Source organism: Daktulosphaira vitifoliae, unplaced genomic scaffold, assembly GCF_025091365.1.
Source record: "Daktulosphaira vitifoliae isolate Bord-2020 unplaced genomic scaffold, ASM2509136v1 Scaffold_131, whole genome shotgun sequence".
Taxonomy (NCBI): Eukaryota; Metazoa; Arthropoda; class Insecta; order Hemiptera; family Phylloxeridae; genus Daktulosphaira; species Daktulosphaira vitifoliae.
Window position 1 is genome coordinate 1 of NW_026099700.1, and position 18,182 is coordinate 18,182.

Sequence of the window (18,182 nt, forward strand, 5' to 3'; positions counted from 1 at the left end):
CCAAAAAAATTACAAATTTAAAAATCGCTAATTTTCAACATTTTTTCAATTTTTTTTACTAAAAACTGCCGTAACTTTTTTTAACTTAAATTTTGAAACTGTTCCATAAAGTCTGACACTTTTAAATATATCTTAAATTAAAGCTNAAAGTCTGACACTTTTAAATATATCTTAAATTAAAGCTAATGTAATATACTTTATTATGGAGAAAAAAAATTTCGGACTTTATCTTATCTTCATGGTAAAAATGGCTACCAAATGCTATTTTTGAGTGAAAATTTTCGATTTTGTATTTTCCATATTCAACTTTATTATATTATAACTTTTTGAAAAATGTATGGATCAATACAATTTTTTCATGACAAATAGTATTTATATACATCTTTCATTTGGCATAACTTTTTTTTTTAAATCGGACCATTTCCCTATATATTTTTAAATCTAAAAAATGCATACAGAAAGTAGAATTTTTTCAACTAAACTTTTGAAAGTGTTCTGGAAAGCCTGACACTTTTATATATCTTAAATTAAAGTTAATGTAATATACTTTATTATGGTAAAAAAAAAATTTCGGACTTTATTTTATCTTCATGGTGAAAACAGACATCAAAGTCAATAAAAAAAATACGATTTTTGTAAAAAATTCTTTTTATATTTTTAACGTTATAATACTATAACGTTTTGAAAGATGTATGGATCAATATAATTAATTTTTTTTATAGATGCATGATGTCTTTACCTATCATTTGGTATATTTTTTTTATAAATCTGACTTTTTACCTACCTTCAGGGGGAGATTCAAAATGACAACTTTTTCACAAAAAATTTACTTTTTCAACTTTATATATTACTATAATATATGATATGAAAGTATAATAAATTAATCTTCTACCTTATTATAATGATTATACAGGATTCTACAGCAAATAACAATCTTACTGATTCATTGAAAAATTATCATAATTCAAGCAATACTAACTTATCTGATAATTCTTTGATAAACCCAGTGTAAACAAATCACCTACTTTAGTAAGTCATTAATTAATATTATTTTATAATTTTTGATTTGCTTTTCTATAAAGTGTTTTTTTTAGAGGTAGGTAATCATGTGATATAAATATAAAACAATTAAACTAAAAAAAAATATTTTATCTTATCTCCTTTAATTAAGCAGGTCATGTATATGTACAGGGTGATTGACTAACTATGCCTTACAAATTTTTTTTAAAAATATTAGTGTTATCATATATATAATTATTGTATTTGTTATAAATATTTGTTGAGCTACTTGACAAGAAAAATAAAGATTCCGTCTTCATCCCTTAACCCTCAAATCAATATCAACTTTAGTTTTTCAAATAATAACCCAGTTTTATCTTCGATACGAAGCTGAGAAGGTATTGGTTTTACTATGATGTGTTCTTTTTTTTGTCTGTTACCATTTTTACTCAGCTCTCTCTGAACCAATTTCTTTCAACGGTACATCAAAAAATCATCGTACCTAGAATTGTATCTAGTCAAAGACATTACCCTCAAAAATTGAATAAATTTCCCTCAATCCCCGTAAATGGGGGAAATCTTCAAAAAAATTACAAATTTTCAAAAAATTTAAACATTTTTTTTACTTAAAACTGCCATAACTTTTTTAAAAATAACCAAATCAATATAATTTTTATTTTATATATGCATGATTTCTTTAACTTTTATTTGGTATATTTTTTTTATAAATCTGACTCTTTTCCTGCTAAGGGATTTAAAATGACTACTTTTTCAACTTAACTTTTAAAAGTGTTCCGGAAAGTCTGACATATATATATATATCTTAAATTAATGCTATTGTAATATACTTTATTATGGTAAAAAAAATTTCGTACTTTATTTTGTCTTCAGGGTGAAATTGACTACCGAATACTATTATTGTGTGAAAATTCACGATTTTATTTTTTTAATTTTTAACTTTATAATGCTATAACTTATTGAAAAGTTTATGGATCAACATAATTTTTTAATGAGAAATAATATTTTTTAATAATTCCTTTTTCCTTCGACATACTTTATCTTAATCAGGATATTAATAAGGAATTAGCAGATTATGTAGCTTTTGGAATAATTCACGAATTTTTTAAAATTAACCCCTATCTAAAGATTTGCATCGAAGCGTTTTTTTTTTNCTATCTAAAGATTTGCATCGAAGCGTTTTTTTTTTTATAGTGATTTTAATCACTGTCAGATATCATTATACTTGATCCATCTATGCCACGTCACCACTGTGCCGTGACCCCCCTGTGCTAGGTTTTTTAACTACTGAATTCATTAGTTTTAGTGAAATTTTTTCGACATTTACGTGAAAAGAATTTTTCAGTTTTGTGTACATCCGTTTTTTTACAAAATATGTGCCCATAAATATCATATGATTTATGAGCAAAGTACTTGGGGGGTAATTAATTGATTTTATTCAGGTCTATCTATGTAAAATTTTAGTTTATGGCTGTAGTTTATGTTGAAGAAATAGAAATGAATTTATTTTTATTTTTCATCAGTTCTTAAAAATATTAATAATATTAAATTTAATATTATTGTTATGATATCTAAAGTGTTATGATAGTATAATAACAATTTTTATTTCCAAAGCAATAATAATACTTTCCAAAGTAAAATTAATATAATTTAAAAAGAAATTTTCAACTTTCATAGAACTATGCGTCAAAAGAACCGTAGTTTAATCTAATTAAAATTATCAATGCCGAAAATTTGAAAAAAATATTTTATATGTTTTAGGTAATTGAAAAACAATGTTAACGTAAAAGCTGTATTATATTTTGTACAAACATTTTTAGAGTAGCATAATCTAATATATATATTTTCTAGGAATTTTACACTTCTAGTAATTTTTTCGCAACATACTACTCAAAAAAGTGGAAAGGGTTTGTGTTCTCAAAAAAGTTTTGCTTATTAATCAACGTCAGTAAATTGGGTGCGGGGACGACATTATTACAGCACGGTAATGAAAGAAATATTGTCACTTACACGAGTAGAATGTTATTGGATATCCAAAAACGTTACGCCATTATTGAACGCAAATGTTTAGTGACCATATGGGCCACAGAAAAAAAAATATCATTTTTAGAATATGCCATTTTCGAATTGTATACATATCCCTGTCAACGAAAACGCCCTAGACGACAATTCAATAAGGGCGTCCACAAAACAACCGTTCTCATACAACGCCACACAAGATAATATTTACGCCATCACTGAAAAAACAAAGCTTTTTGTGATTGACTGTTTACGGGAGGAAGTACAACAGTGGCGTTGGGTTGGGTAACGACACGTTTAAAATCAAACAGTAGTTGTATGGCGTCAGATGAAATAATTTTAACGAAAATAATAATACAAGTTTTCGCTATTTATTTGTAATATAATTTGTTGACTTTATTATCGTTTTTTTTTTCAGTGTAAGATAGAAACAGAACGTCTTGAACAGAACATTTTCATACAAAATTTTAAAACTGCTATAACTTGTCTTTAAAAACTGATTTTATTAAAATTTTTAATAGAGTATACTTGACAAAGTATTCTTTAATCGGGTATGCTTTTATGACAATCCAATGAATAACTTAAGTACAAGATGATTTGAAAAAACGCATGAAAAATTATATTTTTTCACACACGTCAAAACACAATTTTAGGAAATTTTCCGAAACAACTGCTTTCTTTAAACTTATATTAAATTAATGCTTTTGTAATGTATTATAAGGTTAAAATAAAAATTATTTTGGCGATTGTTCCACTGTAAGAAATTGGACGTCAAAGGTAAAAAATTCTCATTTCCTATACGTACATTAATAAAAATAGAAACACACAATTTGAATTATATTTGTTAATCCATTATGTTTTAAATAGGTATGCATCGAGCCTTTTAGTTTTTGTACAAGTACATCCATTGAAATAAAAATTACAATATTAAAATAATAATTAACCTAAAGAATGTGCTAATAATCAAATAACAACACACATCTTAGTTGTTAACTAAGATTTTTTTGAACTTTTTGATGTGTTTAAGTTTTTCAATAATTCCATAATGCGTGATAAAAATGAAGGACTGCAATGGTTAAAAAACTATAGTGCGTCCATACCGTATCCCACATAATGTCAGAAACTAGTAGAAAGGTATCGGACGTCCAAAAATGTTACGCCATTATTGAACGCAAATGCTTAGCAAAAATATTATAGACAAATTTAGGCCATTTTTGAATATGACTCTTTTGAAATGTATACAGACAACACTACTTGACTTGCACTAATCGAAATGCATTAATAATAAACTTACCAGGTGAGCACTANAATCGAAATGCATTAATAATAAACTTACCAGTTGAGCACTAGTAGTATCTAAATCCCGCTATTTAGATATTGATTCTGGGGATCAAAGGATGCCGTCATGGTAATTAGTGTCATACGTCTTCAAAAAGTAATAAATTAAGAGTGTTAATGGGTAATTAAATGGTTACTTAAGGTCAATCGTAATTGATAAAGTTGTAAATCAAATGTGTTATTGTTAAAATTGCGATAATAATGTGGGTTGGCGGAGGGTAGGTGTTCAGCTGACTCGGCGTTACGTCGTTGTAGGTGTGACGTATGCAGCAACGCGTGCCCCTCAATTAGGAGCATCACAGGTGTTACGTAATATAATCGCCCTTAAGGTCATCACGTCACATACAATAATGTTAAAGACTCTGCCCCTGCCTACACCCTCTCACCTAGGAGTTGTACGTCAAACGGTCGCGCGTTATATTGTGTCATCGCAACCGCCGCCGCCGCCGCCATCGTCGTCGTCGTCGACGTCGTCGACGGGGTATAAGCCATAGTCGTGTAATCCATAAAATACACCTCATTCATCATCGAGATTCCAATGTCTAACAGATGTTTGGAAAGTTTGGTGTCGTGCAGCAGCAACATTGTCTGTTGACTACTAAACGGTTCTCAGTATTTGTTAATCTATTGTGCGTGTAAGATGGATTATTTAAGTAATATATCGAATAAATTGATTTGTCTTGTTGAAAACGAACCGACAGATAGAGTTTTTAAACCATTCAGTAAATTATTGAAAAATTATCGAGATTTACAATATTTTGCGGAACGTCTAGGAGATAAAGTCAACGGTACCGGTGGAGACTTTTTACACTACAAGGGTTGTGAATTATTGAATGTGGGAAAAAATTCGGACAATCCTGAATGTGCATGCTCAGTTGTGAAGCGAATATATTACGAACTTTTGGATTCAATTGAAACAATTGAAAAAACGGTGAATGCGAATCGCAGCGATAGTAACGCCTATTGGACCTTGAGACTTTAATCACAATGGCTACACCAAGGTGTAAATTCAATAAAATCAACGACTTGATCGATTCATCAATATATAGCATTTCACAAATGTCTCGTGTATACATTGGTCTGGATCCTGACGATTCATTTTGGCCAAAAATATCTCGAAAACTATTTTCAATTATCCACACATGAAAGTATGTTAAAAAATATTTGATTTTTTCATCTTAACTCTAATACTTATAAAAATTTCAGCACTTGTATTACTTTTCCGATCTGGTAGAATTGGCTACAAATAGATCATTTTTAGGTGTAGATGCTTTGCCGATAATTGACAAGAAAGACCTTCTATGTGTGACTTTTCCAATCAAATTCAAGGATAATCGAAATAAAATAACATAAAAAACAACAAGTTTGCAAAATAACTATGTTTTTATTAATAAAAATTATATATTTATACATTTTTTTGTTTCTATACTATACTGTAAATTATACAATAATAAAAATATATTTGTATATACATTAGAGTTTTCGTACTTCACCCGTAAATGCGTTGTATTCCATTTGACAATCGTGAATAATTACACAATACAATGATGTTTTATCGGGAAACTGTTTAGAGCATTCGAAATCCAAACGTAGATCAACCGTTGAAGTCTTGACGGTATCGTTTTGTTTAGAACAATCGATCACAACTATGGGTCCACGTTTTTTGTAATTTATATAATCTAATAGAGGGTACGGATCTTTACGACCGTAGTACATTGTTTGGAATTGAGTGTACGAGTTGTAAAACGTTGTATACTTGTTGTTGTCGAAATCGGCGTTTTGGTTCTCGTATGGGTATTCGTCCGCATTCAGATACGCTTTGACGTTTCTCAATGAACAGTGATCGAAATCTCCAAGAACGTGTTCGTTCTCATTACCCATGGCAATAAGTAGATATCTGGGTTTTTCCACATTCGAATAGGTGCGCACCGACCACGTGTGATGAGTTGTCTGCGGTACCAATGGGTAAACGGCAACATCCCAGTGTTGAAATTCTAACGGGAGCCATTTCTTGCTGTCCAGAATACGCATAAGACCCAGTTCGGTTTTCACGCTGGGTTCAAAGTACTTTACCACCCATTTGATTTTCGATATTTTCACATTGATTTGTTTTATCAATGATGCAACTTGCGCTTTATCGTCTGTTGTTGTTGTCTGTGGAACAAATGTTACAACAGTGCTATCGGTACTCGATCTATTCAACACAAGTGTCTGAGTACAGTTTATCAGTGTTCGTCGGTATCGTTCGAAAAATCCCATGCACATAGACAATGGACATTGCGCCACAAAATCAGTCCCATCGATGAAATCGTTGTTGTGCAAGATTTGCGCATATTTCCATCCGGCAGGTTGCAATCGTCGAATGTCGTTGGGTGTGAGCGAACAATAACCCTTGATGGTTGTAGCCACTCCGACATATTTTATCTTGTCCACTTCTTTACCATTTACCTCAAATCTGATTTCGTCGAATAAGTGCATGAGAAAATTTTGCCCCATAACCATTTCACCGACTGTTCCAACTGGTGGTTTTTCCAGTTTTCCTTCGATTTGCAAATAACTTTCGCACGGTACGGTGAATTTCTCCTTGTTACGTACCTCGATGCGGATTTCATCGTTGTGTTCGTACGAGTTGTTGTAGCTCTGATGTTCTAGATAGTATTCACGTTTTACGCTGTCGTCTTGTTGACATTTTTCCAACACGTGTAAGTACTCGGCCATGATTGACTCGACAACCTAATGATTTTAAAAATTCAATATTTTCCTTTGTGAGTTGTTGCTGCTGCGATAGCGTCACACGATTGTTCCGTTGCTCCGTCGTAGAGTATATGCCATCACCCAAATGATGGTGCACTACACTCTTGTTGAAACTCAGAGGCATTTAAAGAGTGTCAACACGTTTTTCCAATATAAAGACACGGTCATCGACTGAATAAAGTTCTCGAGCCAGTGCTTCCAAACGATAAATTGTAGCTGAACTGTTGTTGTTGTTGTTGTTATTGTCACTGTTTATCAGCTGACAGCTATTGTCGGATGTTTGAAGGAGCAGTAATAGTTGCACGAATGTGACTAGTATGCACAAAAATAATCCAATATGTGAGGAATCAATTTGTTTTATACGGTCCCATAACGTCATCGTACTTTCATCCATCTTGTTTGATGTGTAGACGTACTGTTAATTTTTCACCTCTTAAGTTGACACGTTGACCGTCTTGATCGAGCAATGTGATTCGAATCGTATTCAATACGTTTGTGTTTAATGGATAGTAAACGACTTGTCTGGGACATTCGATAATACGGTAACCCGGTGGTACGTTTGGAAAGAATTCATGCAATGTATGCGATTGACGTCCTTCGTGGTACGAGCCAACAATTATATTGCAGTCAACTCGTATGCATGTCACCTTTGTAATAGATAACGGGAAATCCGACGTGTGTTCCATTTTCGGTGCCAATACACGAGGTCGGAATCCCAGCATTCCACCGATTGATTGCGGGTGTGTAAAATCTATGGCGTGATCGCATTTGATTATACTTCGCATAGTGTTGCGATCGGCTGTGAAAGAAATAACGTTTCGATCACCCAACTCTTTGTCACCGATTTCACTGCTGTTTTCCTTGAGCAAACCAACCGTTGGCAACAATGGATCATCAAAATCTAATTGTTTTTGCATACTGTACTTGTATTCTTCTCCATTATATTTGTCGATAATTCGTTTCTGTAAATCGTCAAATTCGTACGATCCCGTCGGTAGTGTTATCACCATAATTGGTTTGTCAACAGTGCCGAAAATGAATTTGTTACAATCCTCATCAATATTCGGTATCGTGTTCCACGTATGCAAGCTCAATAGTCCAATTTTACATTTGTCACCGACATCGATGGGTGGATTGAATGTGCATTGCAATTCAGATCCCACGCCGATTAACGTCACCGTTGTTGCCATGTTGTTGTTGTTGTTCAATTAAAAATTCCAAACACAAGTGACCACAATTTACCTCGTTGAAGTTTTGATATCTACTATAATTGTGCACGATTGCGCATCCTTTAAAGTATCGTTCCAGCTCCAACGGTGGTCGTAAATTACCAAAACTGTCAAAATACGTAATGCGTTTACCATGTTTACTATATGCTACCCAATGAGTGCCAGGGTTAGTGGAAAGGTCCAAGTTCACTACACCCATTTCGATTGTTTTCGGTCCCGACTGAGGTAACTTGTCACGACAGAACACGCCACGAAACACTTTACGATCGAACGCTCGACTACCGAAATTTGCAATTTCAACATCGTACAAGGCACGATCGGGTAGCTGTGAAATTAGTTTTTTGTTTTTTTCTTATGATTTTTTCGAGACGTCTTTTTCTTAGTTTTCGTACTCGCCGTCAATTTGAAACCAGACCCCGATTTGTATGGTTGCAGGTAAAATCCTTTACCTATGCTTATCGCTGTATTGCCTTTACGGTTAATTTCGGTAGCCATCTTGACCACATTTGCAGCACCGCCGGCTAAAGCTCCCAACGCCGACAGTCCGGCAAATATAGGTATAAGCGGTAGTACACCGCCTTTAGTTTTCGGAACGTTTATGGTACGGGGCAGTGGAATTTTTTTCTTTCTCACCACACGCCGTGCTGCCATCAACGATCGTTTTGCCACACTCAATAAATCCATTTGTTGAGCATTTTTATCAAGTTTGGCCGCACGCACGATTCGTTTAAAACCCATACCGAGTTTACGTTTCAATTTCATTGCGTTGGTCACACTCCAAGCTGCGACTCGTTCAGGCAATTTAGCGTCTTTGGCCAACACTCGTTCCCAAGCCCGATGTTCCAACACCTTATCCGCTTTATGACGGTCCTCGAGATTCTTGTATTTACTATAAATGATATCGTGATTGCGGCAAGCAGCATCAAGCGGGTTCACTCCAACGTCACCTCGCTTTAATCTCTTTTCTAACCGTGTTCCAGGGCCCGCAAATTGATAACCTAAATGGTAAACATTTAAAATAATGATAAAACTATTTACAAAGAATAATTTTGAATAATTACATACACACACAGACACATACACACCTGGAATGTGGGCTTCGAATGGTAATTTGTTGATTACACTGTTCAATATCCCTGCACCTTGTTTTCCACGTTGTCTCTGTTTAACCATTATTTTCATATTGACGGTAATGGTTCGATGACGTGCGATGCGTTTCAAAAAACAGACCCTCACGCTACCTATCGTGAATTTTGAAAAAAGTAGTGATATTGCATCCAGTAAACACGGTAAACTATTGCCAAACACAATACGTGCATTGATTTGCGGACCGTCAAATTGTGGAAAAACAAACTTGATGTTTACCCTACTGACCGATATCAACGGACTTCGATTTGAAAATGTATACGTTTACTCAAAATCGTTGCATCAGTGCAAGTATCAACTACTCGTGGAAGTTTTACGTGGTGTCCAAGGAGTGCAGTTGTTTACCTATGAAAACGGGGAAGATGTACCGTCGGTGGATAACATCCTGCCCAATTCTGTTTTTATATTCGACGATGTTGTTATGGAAAAACAAAATGTAATGTGTGATTATTTCGCGCGTGGACGTCACCGTCGAGTTGACGTGTTTTTTCTCTCACAAACATTATCACGCATACAAAAACAAATGTTACGTGACAACACAAATTTGGTGGTGTTGTTCCGACAGGATGAAGTTAATCTACGGCACGCGTACGATGAATACGTGTGTTGCGATATGAAATTCGGCGAATTCAAAGAGTTTTGCAAACATTGTTGGAACAAAGACCGGTATGGATTTGCAGTGATTTGTTTAGACTTCGCGCGTGACGGTGGTCGGTATAGATACAAGTTTGACACATTTGTGACGATATGAGTACTATTAATAATAGAATTCGTGAAGAAAAAAAAACGTTGTTGAAATTATTGACGGAAGCCCGGGAAAATGTTCGAAAAAAGTACACGGAATTGCATCGTGGTGAAGCGGATTCATTGAGTCGCGTAAAACGAGAATTGGCACCAATCATTGCACCATTGGATAAAATCGTGACACAGCAACAGCAACAGCAACAGCAGCAGCAACAACAACATGAACAACAACTACAGCAATCCATCAAAAGTTTAAATGATGATAGATACAATATGGAACATGATGATGGGTTTTTCCATCAGTACATGCACCAATGGTCAATGAACCCGAACAGAGACAAAATGTATGGACCAAAAGTGACACCAGAAGGAACATTGACAATAGGTGGAGTCGACAATATCTTTGTCAATGGAGGAATAATCAACGTACTGGAGAAAAAATTCCTGCTGACATTAGGTCTTGTGGACTTACTTTTTTCGAAAAATCCCGGTGTTTACTCCGAATCGGATTTGCAGGCATACAAAACAATTTTACTCGAAACCGGTGTACATTTGAATAAAGACGGAACATTAAAAAAAGGAGGTCAAAAATATGTTAACACTATTAAACCATTGTTTGAAAACAATGATGGTGGTAGCGCAAACAATTCCTTACCATTATTTGAAAACAGCAGCATCAGTGACACATCTATTATCGGTGCGGGTCTACAGTTAAGGTTGAACAACAAGAAAAAAGAGTATGTGTACTGGGACGAACCCAACGAGCTCGTAGATCGTTTACGTTTATTGATATCGGTCCGGTCAGCTGGTAACAATGGAGTTGCACCGGAAATCATTTCTATATTGGAAGAGTTGCAGGAAACCGGTTACATTGAACAAATACCATCAACATTATGAATAAGAACATTGCCTATGAACTACATCAGCAGGCCCGTAGGACGTACACCCTTGCTCGAATAAATATCAAAGGTCTCGATGATGTTTGGCATGCTGACCTCGTGGAAATACGCGCATACCCCGATCGACATCATCGGTATATTTTAACGTGCATCGATGGATTTTCAAAATATGCGTGGGCCATTCCGTTGAAAAATAAAACAGCCAAAGAAGTTACTGCTGCCATGAATGGAATATTAAAACAAGGTCGTCATCCTAAACTTTTGCAAACGGACAATGGTAAAGAATTCTACAACAAACAGTTTCAAAAACTGATGTCACAATATGCAATCAATCACTATTCAACTTATTCCACTATGAAAGCCTGTCTCGTGGAACGTTTTAACCGCACGTTGAAAAACGCAATGTGGTGCGATTTTAGTGAACGTGGTTCGTACAAGTGGGTGAATCGGTTGCCTACGCTGTTGCACGAATACAATAACGTGCGTAAACATAGAACAATCGGAATGATACCGGTGCAAGCTGTGCAAAACCCCGACCTGGTTCGACTCAAGTTACGCAAAATACCCGATAATTTACCGATAAAATTCCACGTGGGTGACAAAGTTCGGATTAGTGTACATAAANTGTGGGTGACAAAGTTCAGATTAGTGTACATAAATCAGTGTTTGACAAGGGTTATTTGCCGAACTGGAGCACCGAACTATTTACCGTAGTCAAGGTTAGACAATCAGTACCACCAACTTACTATCTAGAAGACTATCAGGGAAATCCAATACGTGGTGTGTTTTACACCGAAGAGCTGAACAAGACCAGTTATCCGGACATGTATTTAGTCGAACGAGTGTTGCGAACACAAGGAGATCAGTGTTACGTTAAATGGTTAGGATTTGGCCCAGAACACAATTCATGGATACCGAAAACCAATATCTTACCTCAATGATTGTCGATATACAAGGTATTGTAGCAGCTGACCGATCGTTTTTGGTCAAGGAACTGACTGCTATTGCCATAGACTGCACTTCTTTCGCCCATTGGATGTTCAAACATCCAAAAAGTATCAAGGAGGATGCTAAAACAAACTTTTGGTTGAAAAAATACCTACATGGAATGGATACACGTTGCGGGGATGTGGAATACAATGAGTTGCCGAGAATAATGAAACTCTTGCGATGCGAAACCATTTACGTGAAGGGAGCTGTAAAAAAGCAAGTAGTGGAAAAGTACATACCAGGACAACGTATAGTCAACGTAGAGGATTTGGACTGTCCTCCTCTGTACAATTTAAGTTGTGNATAACCAGGACAACGTATAGTCAACGTAGAGGATTTGGACTGTCCTCCTCTGTACAATTTAAGTTGTGTTACAAAACCATGTTGTATCCGACACATGAACAACCCAAATATGTGCAGTTTATATAAGACTATATGTTTAAAACAATGGATGAATTATAACATGTAACGCTATTGTATTAAAAAATATATATATTTATATAAACACGAATACTTTATAATATTCATTTTTATTTCTACAATAAGTATATTTTTCATAAATAAATTATAAATTAAAGATTATATAATAAATTGACATATATTGTTAATAAAATACTAAATACAATAATATATTTTATACAAAATAAATTGTTATATATTTAAAGAATAATGTCCCCACGCTTTTGTATATACATTTTTATACTCAAACTCGTCACCGACTATTGCACGCTTGTCATAGTTGTTGGACAATGCGAGTTTCCTCGTTTCTACCGTCAAAACATTGTGATGTTTTGAACGTATGATGGAAATTTTCTTGTGAATTTGTTTTAGTTTATTTCGCAAACAATTTAAATAGTCAACCATATTTATTTCATGTTTCACTACACCCATACTAATACCCTTCAATCGCTTCACTTCTTCTTGCCGCAAAACGTTTTTATAATTTTTGTAGGCAATCAGGTACGCATAGACTTTGGGCAAAAGTGCAACAATTTCCTCCATATGCATACCTTTACATTCGTCGGTAAATGTACCCGGTTGTTTTTTACGTTTATCACTGTAACATGGATGATCAGTGGGATAGTTGGAAGTGTCGAAGTATTCAAACAGATATTTTTTCAAATCATCCTGAAAACTATGCGTTAATATTAAATAAATAAAACTGTCTGTATCCATATACACGAGTCTAAGTCTTGCAGGATCATAAAATGGTTGCATTACATCATAATGAAACTTGTACATGATACATTTACTAATATCCAACACGGCCTGTCCAATAAAAATGGGTTTAAAAAAATTAATTTTTTCTTTATACATGTGTACAGCTACAAGATTTTTTATTAAATATTGTGGTGTGACCAAACGACGGTTTCGCTATCAGTTTTGATAATTTATCATCGTTACAAACGAGTTGAATATTTTGATGTTTTTTCACGTTTTCCAATGTTTTACCTAGTAAAATTAAAAATTTTTATTATTAAAAAAATTAAACGTATAAAAATATTAATATTACCATAGTTGGAGTTGATCATATATTTTGGTAGATCTTGTTCAAACTTGTTGGAGGCTTTTTTACGTAATTCTGTATTAATTTTGATGTAGGGTGCCAACCATCGAGATTGTTTAAACTTTATGACTTTATGCAGTTTTGTGATAACCACACCGTGTTTTACCGCTTGCTTTAATGTTCGATAGTGTACAACGTAATTACGTTTTGGAAACAATGTGGTCATCAGTTTTTTGTATTTGGCAGACGGTAGAGGTGGTCGCTCGTTTACCGGAAAAAATGGTAAATCGTTGTGTAAATCATGTAAATGTTGTGGATAATCTACATCGACTTGCACAAGATATCCATGATCAGCATCCTCAGCTGTGTCAAGTATTTCCTCCAATGTAACAGTTGACCATTCAAAATTACCAAGTGGCATCGGTTCCATCATTGCTTAAAAAAACAAATGTTTTTTTACACAAATATTAATTTTTTTTATTTTAAAAAAAAAACTACCTGTTCCATATAAATTTGTAGCATCTAGGTATTGAAGATATTTATGTGGAATATTGGGATTGTAGTCAGAGATACCTGGATGATTTGCTCGAGCATACCGCTGATTGACCTATATTAAATATATATATATAAATATGTATATATTTATAAATATTATTAAACATATTTTTATATTTTTAATAATCACACATACTTGTGTCAAACCTCCACGTATACCCAATTCAAACATTAATAACATATCTGGGTCTGTTATCAATTCAATGTTGACATCAGTATATTTTAACATAGCATCAAATGATAGGGCTGGACATGAGTAATAATGAGTGGGATCCAGAGAATAATTTTTTAAACTCTCCGCGCGAAACTTTTCAAATATGTCAGCAAGTACCTAAAAAATAAATGTATTTATAATTGTTAATTACTAAAAAAATTAACAACATACCATAACGTCGACAAGTAAATACTTGTCACTATAATCACCAATAGTTTTGCATTCAAAGTGTTGCCACATTTTTTTTGCATGTTCATAGTCCTCTTCGGATACTGTATTTTTCGTAATGGAACAGTAAAGATTTTCGCGGGTTGGCAACTGATTTTCGTCGAGTTTTTCCCAACTGTCTACGTATTCGTATGGGAAAACCGATTTCCGTGTGACCAACTCCAACGATTTAAAGACATTTAATGTATGTGCAAAATCAGGTAAAGTCAAGGTGGTTGTAAGTTGATACAAACTCGCTTGCAAAAATCGATATGAATCTATAAATCGAAGTTGAAAATAATCGCTTATTGTCTTACTGAACGAAATATATTTTTCTTCGGATTGTGCTATAACAGTAATGTCTTTATTGTCGTAAGCCATTTCTGGTATTATCATGTGCGAGTCATAGTTTGAAAGACCATGCATGATAACTGGTATGAATGCGGAATATCGTCGTTGTAAATTACATTTGTGGCATAAAACAGCTCGAAATTTTGCCGTCCAATGATTATGATCCTTGACTTTTACTAACTTATCGGTAAACTCTATTAAACACGAGTCGCAATGTTTTGTGGTATTGAAACGATGTTGTTCCTCAGAAGTTAGAGGATTCATCTCGATGTTAATTTTCATGATATCTGATACTTGTTTTCCAATATCCACCAACGCTGATACAAAATGTTTAGCAGCANACAACACTGATACAAAATGTTTAGCAGCATCAGGTCCTCGATACATTACTGGTTCCTCCGGTAATCCCTGACACATGTTTTGCAGTAATATTTTGGAGTTGCGTACTAAGTAAAAACAATAACTCATTGGTTTATGTTTTTGTACAATCATAGACTTGTCCGATATTTGTTCCATCGTTCGAACAAGTAAACTTTCTATATCACCGTAGATAACTAATGGTATTGCTTCTTCTCGTCTTGTGTTTTTAAAACATAATATTGAAAGATCAGAGTTAGGCTGTGGTAGAACAATGCGAGCCTCCTTGAATTTTCCACACATTTTTACANAAGCATCCTTGAATTTTCCACACATTTTTACATGTTCTTTAAGTCCCTCTTTCCCACTCGGACGAGTTAATAACGGTTGCTCGTTAAATACGCTGAGACATCGTTTACAATGATATTCTTGTCGTTTACTTTTTGAGCGTTGTTTTGATACAAGCCTTGAAAATTTTGAGATGTAACAATAGTGGTTAGTTTCATTATTTTTCAAGTATAGTAAATCAATATGATCTGTAGCGGTTTTGGATTTAGTTACACGCAATGGAAAAACAATGTTTTTATTGTCCAACGCATACACATTTACCGATATTGTAGGATTTTTTCGTTCGAAGCGATTAATTTGTTCAATTGGTGTTGGAAAATCAATACCAAAAAAATCTATGTTCAAACGTTGTTCTAATTCAACATATGCAACATTCCAATCACTTATTTTAACTCTTTTATTGTAATAACATAAGATTGACCATTTGAAACATCGTTGATCATCGTTTTTAATATTTACAACAGCCTTTTTGTTTTTTATACACGATGGTAATTCAATATAATTCCCTTCAGTGGGTTCAATTTATGTACTCTCAACAAAATACCATCAATTGATATTAGCGACCATCCACTTTGCTTGATTTCCATTTCTTGTTTTTCAGTTTCCAACTTTAATGTTATTTTTTCCATTACTGATGTAAAATCGGTTCCTAAGTCTACTGTTTTATTGCGCGACTTGAATGATACATCTTTGAACTCACCAGTTACAGTATGAAAGTACGTTGTATGTAGTAAAACATTGAATTTTACCATACCCTTTACAGTTAACATTTTTAATAAATTTATTATTTCGTGATTTATTTCAACCATGAAATCGACAATGTCATCAACAATTGTATTATTTTTCAAAAAAAAATTTCTTACACCACCTTTTAAGGCCGAATTAATTTTTTTGAATCCTGATCCTACTAAGCCCATACACTGTTTTTTTGTAACTTTTACCATATTTGAGTCCGAACTATGTGTTGGAAAACAGTTTTTTTTAGGTTTTCCTACAGTGCAATAAATTGTTGGTCTATTATTCAAATTATTGTTGCAATGTTTTTGAAGACTATCGATGTCCCCGAATATTGCACCACAACCACAAACTGTATCAGACATCATCATTTATACAACTAAATAATGAAAAAAGTATATAGAGTAACATTTCATAGTTTTTTAAATATCATTTATTATGTTATACTATGAAATTTTTTTTATTTGACGTAAAAAGTATATTTTTTAAGTTTATTTTATAATTTTAAAATTATAAAAATAGTTTTTTTATTCATTTTCCTGTAGCTATTATATTAATACTAATGATTGTACCAAAACCTTTTTTTTCTTTTATACTTTATAATCTCTCCACATAAATTAAATAGATTTATTTTTATTATTATATATATATATATATATTTAAATTTGTAACAAAGTTTTAAGCTTACAATGTGAAAATATCTACAAAATCAGATTATAACATTTATACAACTAAATAATGAAAAAAAGTATATAGAGTAGCATTCCACAGTTTTTTTAAATATCATTTATTATATTATATTATATTATGAATAATTTTTATTTTTTAAAAAGTACATTTCTCTTTAAATAATAGTTAAACCTTCAACAAATTAATTTTCTACAAGCAAAGTAGTACTAATGAAATAATCAATTATATGTGTAGACAGTTATTTTAAAATTATAAAAATAGTTTTTTTTATTCATTTTCCTTTAGCTAATATATTAATACTAATGATTGTACCAAAACCTTTTTTTCTTTTATACTTTATAATCTCTCCACATAAATTAAATAGATTTTTTTTACTATATATATATATATATATTTAAATTTGTAACAAAATTTTAAGCTTACAATGTGAAAATATCTACAAAATCAGATTATAACATTTATACAACTAAATAATGAAAAAAAGTATATAGAGTAGCATTCCACAGTTTTTTTAAATATCATTTATTATATTATATTATATTATGAATAATTTTTATTTTTTTAAAAAGTACATTTCTCTTTAAATAATAGTTAAACCTTCAACAAATTAATTTTCTACAAGCAAAGTAGTACTAATGAAATAATCAATTATATGTGTAGACAATTATTTTAAAATTATAAAAATAGTTTTTTTTATTCATTTTCTTTTAGCTAATATATTAATACTAATGATTATACCAACATTATTCTCTCCACATAAATTAAATAGATTTTTTTTACTATATATATATTTAAATTTGTAACAAAATTTTAACCTTACAATGTGAAAATATCAACAAAATCAGATAATACCATTTATATACAAAATATTGAAAAAAATGTATATAGATTTGCATACCAATTTTTATATCATTTGATATATTATATTATGAATAATTTTTATTTGGCGTAAAAAGTACATTTCTCTTTAAATAATAATTAAACCTTCAACAAATTAATTTTCTATAAGCAAAATAGTGCTAATGATATAATCAATTACATGTATAAGATATCATTTTAGAATTATAAAAATAGTTTTTTTC

At 32.6% G+C, this 18,182-nt stretch overlaps 3 protein-coding genes across 3 annotated transcripts; all 3 read right to left on the reverse strand.

Annotated features, from left to right (window-relative positions):
• Positions 1–5,847: 5,847 nt before the first annotated feature.
• Positions 5,848–7,092, reverse strand: LOC126909126 (uncharacterized). Its single transcript, XM_050691515.1, has one exon. It carries the CDS (start codon positions 7,090–7,092, stop codon positions 5,848–5,850), a length of 1,245 nt encoding a protein of 414 aa, XP_050547472.1.
• Positions 7,093–8,690: 1,598 nt separating this feature from the next.
• Positions 8,691–9,539, reverse strand: LOC126909127 (uncharacterized). The gene is made up of 2 exons (XM_050691517.1): positions 9,443–9,539; positions 8,691–9,355 (listed from the first exon to the last, which is right to left on the reverse strand). The coding sequence occupies exons 1-2, from the start codon at positions 9,537–9,539 to the stop codon at positions 8,691–8,693; spliced, it is 762 nt and encodes a 253-aa protein (XP_050547474.1).
• A 3,815-nt stretch (positions 9,540–13,354) lies between these two features.
• On the reverse strand, positions 13,355–16,775 carry LOC126909128 (uncharacterized). Its single transcript, XM_050691518.1, has 6 exons — positions 16,206–16,775; positions 14,584–16,140; positions 14,335–14,529; positions 14,142–14,250; positions 13,650–14,078; positions 13,355–13,588 (listed from the first exon to the last, which is right to left on the reverse strand). The coding sequence occupies exons 1-6, from the start codon at positions 16,773–16,775 to the stop codon at positions 13,446–13,448; spliced, it is 3,003 nt and encodes a 1,000-aa protein (XP_050547475.1). The 3' UTR covers positions 13,355–13,445.
• Positions 16,776–18,182: the final 1,407 nt, after the last annotated feature.